Source organism: Dreissena polymorpha, chromosome 4, assembly GCF_020536995.1.
Source record: "Dreissena polymorpha isolate Duluth1 chromosome 4, UMN_Dpol_1.0, whole genome shotgun sequence".
NCBI classification, from domain to species: Eukaryota; Metazoa; Mollusca; class Bivalvia; order Myida; family Dreissenidae; genus Dreissena; species Dreissena polymorpha.
This window is the reverse complement of record NC_068358.1, coordinates 100,612,858-100,619,765: the sequence shown is the minus strand read 5'-3', so window position 1 is coordinate 100,619,765 and position 6,908 is coordinate 100,612,858. Positions and strand designations below refer to the sequence as shown.

The 6,908-nt window shown below is 35.7% G+C and overlaps 1 protein-coding gene across 1 annotated transcript; it reads right to left on the bottom strand.

The window, feature by feature from the left end:
- Positions 1-569: 569 nt before the first annotated feature.
- On the bottom strand, positions 570-1,629 carry LOC127878660 (beta-1,3-galactosyltransferase 5-like). Its single transcript, XM_052425188.1, has one exon. It carries the CDS (start codon positions 1,566-1,568, stop codon positions 570-572), a length of 999 nt encoding a protein of 332 aa, XP_052281148.1. The 5' UTR covers positions 1,569-1,629.
- Between the last annotated feature and the right edge of the window lie 5,279 nt (positions 1,630-6,908).

Here is a 6,908-nt window from a genome sequence, read left to right as displayed (position 1 = left end):
TATCGTTCATACATTGAGCTAGAAAGATCTGTTGTTACAAGCGCTTTATCATCAGCAAAAACATAACATAGGCAATGTGAGTCTATTCATATCATGACATGATAGCTTCTCAAAATTTAAATCATTAATAGCATTAATAAACAAAATAAATTGGAGAGGAGAAAGAGACGCGCCTTGATGTACCCCTAATGAAATATCAAAGAATTGTGAGATTGAATCGTCATCAGTATCTTTAACACAGGATGTGTCATTTTGACAGGCTGATTTGAGCATATTTAGCATCTTACAAATTTCACCGGAATTTCACCCGCCATGTGACCATGTAAAATTATTTTTCATAATCTATAATTGCACAGAAGAGTTTCATGTTTTTGCCTAAACGTTTTGTTTAAGAGAATGAAGTATACACATGCAATCATTCGCACTCACTGCAGTGATCTTTATTCCAAATTAACACAAAACCGATATTCTTCCGTATGTTACACCTCCAATATTAAATGCAAACCTTTTCAAAACCTTAGGATAAAATGCAAATTCTACGTTGTCTTAAAAATAAATTTGTGAAGCCGTTAAACACGTCGGCTTTTGAACAGCTGTTCGGGCTTCAACATCGACAGGTCACAAGTCCTAGATTTTGTCCAAAAATATTTAAGTACCCCCGGTGTCAAATGATGGGATGTTATAACAGAATTACGGTACACACAAGGCACAAATGGTACAAACTTGTATGAGAAGCCCGTTAGACTAACTGGCGAAACGCCAACTTTGTTAACACAAAATGCGATATATACATCTTCTAAGTAAAAGAATGGTATATTCCTGGAAACATTTACAATTTGCCCAACGACATCACTGGACAACATGTATCCAGTGCCGCTGCACACAGGTGGGTAGAAGGGTTTCCCATATTGCCTGACAGACACGTACCACTTCGAGGAAGTCTGTCTAAGTGGAGCCTTGCGCCCCCAACAATAGCCTCCCATGAAATGAATACGCGGAGCAGCTTTCAACAAAATAGGTAATATTTCTGTGTTAACAAACATATCGTCATCTGTTTTCATAATGTATTTTGCATTTGAGCAACGTTCGTGACCCCATTTCAATCCTGTCATTGTTTTGTATGTAAGATTGTTATAGGTGTCCCGGAAGTCTGCTTGGAGAATGTCATGGAATTCGCTACTCTCTTTCAGCAACAATGCGTTATCTTCCTGGTCTTGATTGTTACCGATAACAAAAGCGAGACGAATGTTGGAATCTCGTGAAACGCAGAGTGACCCCCATGTGGACCGGATTGCATCTCGGGCAAACCTATTAGTGACGTATGACAAAATAACTATAAGCATGTCGACTCTACCGCCGTCACAAAGTCGATCAGGTGTTATCATTAATCTAAAGTCTAGAGGAAAACAGTTAGAACACTCATAAGGCCGGGTATCATTGCTCCCATCCAGCGCCTCTGTTGTAATTAAATCTAGAATGTGATGTCGATTCAGGGAGACAACAATGCACCCCATACATATGGCAACGATTGCCACAACGGTCTTGGTGCGACGTAATTTGTAATTCATGATGACTATTAGTGCGACCCTTCAGATTTGCACGGTCTGTCTTTATTACACGGACTTCCAATCGAACAACCTGAAATATAAATATACGCGCAATTGACTTCCATTTTGGTAAATAACCATACCTCTGTTAACTACAAGAAATAATTTCTTGTAAATTTAATAACAAACACGTATAACATGCCAGTCCTTGTTCAACCTAGCACTTCGCAGGTTTCGGATATAGAATTTTAAAGTTTGTTTACTGCATTGTAACTGTGGGTTCGAGCCTTTTTATATTAAATCGGTGTAACACTGTAAGTAGGTATGGGTGCTCTAATAAGAGGCTTTTCATCAATACTGGCACCACTTAAGCCTTGATCTGGAAAAACTGGGTTTTCGTCATGTGCGTAAAGTGTCGTCCCAGATCAGCCGCGTGTAAACGTTTATACAGGGCTGTGTTGCCATAGCATATTTTTATTTGTGATGTCGAAATCCACGCCTGTATTACATTCATATTTTCTATAAGTTTTAAATACAGGAGTAAATTTGCATGTTGTTAGACTAATCATTGTTCATACATTATAATATTTGTTTTAAACATTTAGCCTCGTGTTCATTTTCTCAGCGGATGTTGGCATATATCTAGCATTCGTTATACAAGTAATAAGACAACACATTCTGTTTCATATTCTTTAAGACATTATGTTCCTATAACGTCATTGTACGTTTTGTTTTCATTCGATTACATTACACATATCGGAATTATGCGTTTAAACTTATTTATTTCCATCCATTTATAATCATATATAAAACACGTGTAACTACGACACTACTCGGATATCACTTATAATATTTAACTACTTATTAAATATTCTACTTACCAGTACTTTTTTCGATAAATGTTATACATCCCTCATATGTAAAACATCAACACGAACCCTGTATGAAAACAGGATCTTACTCCAAAAACGTAAACATTGACTAGCACACACGACAAAATGGTCTCCAGAAATATATTGTAGCTGAAACATGATCTCACGATTTCGGTGTGTCTATTCAGGGTCGTATCATTAGTCCTTGGCCTATTATTATTTTTTACGCCTGTGAACATATTTGTCGATATAGCAATTGCAGTCATTCGCGATTCGGTTACACTGAATTCATGGTGGCTAGTTTAAACTTACAGAACTTAAATATTTATATAAAAGCCGTCGTTGTTTTTTTTATAAATTCGTCGTTATTTTCCGAACAGTTCATACACCGACGAGTTGCAGACAAGTGCTCTTTAGTTTTTATAATTAAAACACAAATACATTACCTGTTATCTTAACAATAGAAAAGCCCCAACGAACTTGTAAAAATATGATATATCTGATTTCAGTTTCGATTTCATTTTCACTGAACGCCTTAGCATATACCTAGCATACGTTATACATGCTATAAGATCACAGATTCTGTTTCATATGCTTAAAGACATTATGTTCTGATTCTATAACGTCACGGCTCGTTTTGTTTTCATTCGATTCCATCACACATATCGAAATTATGCGTTTAAACCTATTTATTTCCATCCATTTATAATCATATATAAAACACGTGTAACTACGACACTACTCGGATATCACTTATAATATTTAACTACTTATTAAATATTCTACTTACCAGTACTTTTTTCAATATATGTTATACATCCCTCATATGTAAAACATCAACACGAATCCTGTATGAAAACAGGATCTTACTCCAAAAACGTAAACATTGATTAGCACACACGACAAAATGGTCTCCAGAAATCTATTGTAGCTGAAACATGATCTCACGATTTCGGTGTGTCTATTCAGGGTCTTAATACGAGTCATTCGCTTATCATTATCTTTTATGCCTGTGAACATATTTGTCGACACAGCGATTGCAGTCATTGGAGATTCGGTTACACTGAATTAAGGTGGCTAATTTAAACTTACAGAACTTGAATATTTATATAAAAGCCATCGTTTTTTTATATATAAATTCGACGTTATTTTCCGAACAGTTCTTACACCGCCGAATTGCAAGCAGTGCTATTTAGATTTAATAATTAAAACAAAAATACATTATCTGCAATTTTGACAATCGAAAAGCCCCAAGGGACTTAAAGGTGTAAACACATGATATATCCAATTTCAGTTTCGGTTTCATTTTCACTGAACGCCATAGCATTGACGTTCGCATCGAACGTTTGGGCTATTTCGCTATCGACGAATGAAAAGCAACGTAAAAATGATTCGCAAGGGATGAACATATTAATTTGCAGTCGGAGTGGGTTCATCGAAAAATGGGAAATAATGATGAGGATGCTTATTATTTTAATGGTTGTGGTTGTTGTTGTTGCTGTAGTGATGATGATGATGATGTTGATGGTGGTGCTGGTGGTGGTGATGATGATGATGATAATGATGATGATGATGATGATGATGATGATGATGATGATGATGATGATGATGATGATGATGATGATGATGATGATGATGATGATGATGGTGAGGAGGAGGAGGAGGAGGAGGAGGAGGACGATTTATAAACAGTTAGCCAGAGAGTGGTACAGTTTTTCTTGGGTTACTTCATTAAATCATTGTGATTTAGCAAAAATACCCAATTTTAATAATTATCGTTTAATTTGCTCAGAGCTTTTTTAAAAGTTTTTTCTTATTTAATCATATATTTTACGGGAGAGTAAAACTATTTTCGATAAAATACTTGGATGCCATGAGGTGATTCAGTTTTCCTTGTATGGCATGCTTCAATGTGTACCAGGCTTTTATTTCATTATTTCAAAATGGTCGACCAAAAGCATTCTTGTTTGTCATTTGCTCAAACTTGAGCAGAACAAATGGTCCAAACAGATTAGCTCAATACATTTTCCTTGGGTCTCAGGTTAGTGCACCAGGATCTTTGGCTCTCTTACTTACATAATTTACCAAACATTTAATAAATGTCGACAAGGCATGTTATATCCCAGTCCAGCATCCCTTGAACAAAGGTCTAGATCACAGGTGAAACGTATGAATAGTGATGCTTACAAATATTTAAAATATTGTTTGACGATGGGCTCCACATACCGGTAACTAGATAGTTGTTTTCAGTTCTGTCTTTACAACAATTATCTGAAATTGGTTTGCTAAGTCAGATCCTTTTATCTAGCACATGTAATTTGGACATCACCATTCTTGAGTTACATGTTTGACTTTTTGAAGTCAAAACGTCTTGCACATGTTAATGTATTCACTCATATTATTCATGGTAAATTATATGGTATTACAGTGCAAACAATAGTTTTCATTAATCAATACATTGTTTGTTTTCGACAACTTTGTCATTTGCGTTTGTCATATGCGTTTTGTATGGCCATCGCTCACGTGCCATAAGTAATGAATCTCATTTTTATGATGAGAATGATCGTTTTCTGATTCAACTGAAGTTAAACGACCATATATCACAGAATGTAACTATGTGTTTATGTTTTTCTGCAGAAGCATACTTAAATATTACACAAATCATACACAGGTATGTATTTTTCTAATCCTAAACTGTATAAAGCAACGCTGTCTTGATTTGATATTTCACGGCTTAGTCGTGTCTTTATTTGTTATGCCCGTGAAGAGAAAACTTTAGTTGTATATGTGTCAGTCCGTCCGCAATTTTATGTTTCAGCGCACTTCCTCAACCATTGTTCATATGATTGTTAAACAAAACACGCCCAAACTCACCGAGCAGGTGCTTATTATGGCCCTTGATATCTCAAAATATTGCTCTTCGATGATTTTATCTCTCACATTCAACCAATTTTCATCTGTTTGTCGCCAAACTCAGAAAATGTTTCGTAATTAAATAATGAAATGCAGGTCAAGTTTAATAATCAACCAAGTTTTACAAAGAAGTTTAGAGTTATGGATCTTGAATTTTAAAAAAATACTCCTCTTCTATAACTTCTGTTCACAAAGTCAACCGTTTTCATCTGAGTGTCACGAAACGTTTAAAATGCTGAGAAAGGACGTGTTTTGTGACAAATTCCTTTTAGCATAAGATACACGTTTTTATTCTTCTGTTCACCATGACTGTCGCACCAGTTATTAAATCCAGATTTTAAGTAAAGTGCAATGAGGGATATTAATCTGAAAATAGTTGTCAGCGTAAAATACATTAAACATGTAATAAGTTGCAATCATGACTCGCGTTCATGTATCCGTGCAAGTTCCATATCCGTTAGTATGTGGCAACGAAACATTCACATGTTTATTTTCTGAATATAATTTGCACGTCTTAAGTTCTAAATATACCGACGTGTTGAACTAAATAAAAGAACCCACAACCATGAATGCCTATTTTGAATTATATCTCGAAACGAATTTCGATTTCGTTAAATGGGATTTGTGCTTGCGCATGCGCATCAGTGTTTTTCCGAATTTCCTTCTGAAAAGACGTGGTCTTTTCGAAGCGAACTTTTTCGTGTTTTTCGACGTACGTAGTACGTATAAAAAAATCAGTGTCTTTATTATTATTTTACTGTTGTCATACGTTTTACGGATAATTAGTGGCGGAAATTTGGTTTGTGACTCGTTGTTCGCTTTTTTTCAAATCACAGGTGGTGCGATTTTTTCTAAGCCATGTTGAAAATGGCGGACACTGGTAAGGAGACATCGTTGAAATCGGAGAAATCATCCGACAAATCTAAAACGTCGGACGTACAGAAGACGACGAGGTTGTCAACAAAAAATACAAAAACGGACAATTCAGAATCTAATCAAATTTTAACATTTCTGAAAAACATTCAAGTGCAAATGAAGAAAAATGATGACAAAGTGAATGGACTTGTCAAACGTCTCGATGCAATCGAACACTACGACTATGAGCAGTGCGAACAATATGACGAAGAGTATAACAATACTAAAGAGCCTCTGTGTATTAAAAGGCCTTCTGACGATCAGAACAACAATACTGTCGACGACAGTAGGTTTTCGTCCCTTGCTAAGCGTTTCAAAGGGCATGAGATAACTGACATAGCAATTAATGAAAATTTAGCGACCACTGTTACATACTTTTTCAGAAAAGGCATTGATGCAGAACAATATAATACAATTTTGAAAGATCCAGCACTGTCGACGCCAGAAAATTGTTAAGGGCTCAAGGCAGTTCGTTGCAATCAACTGGTTTGGGACTTGTTGTCACCAAGTACTTGAATTAATGACAAAAAGTTACAAAACATTGAAACGACAGTGTTGAAATCGGCTACAGTGTTGGCAAAGGTAGTCAATGGAAAAAGCTCTACATGAAAAAAGAGAGGACATTTCCTTTATCATCGACAAATTGAATGACTCTTTAGCG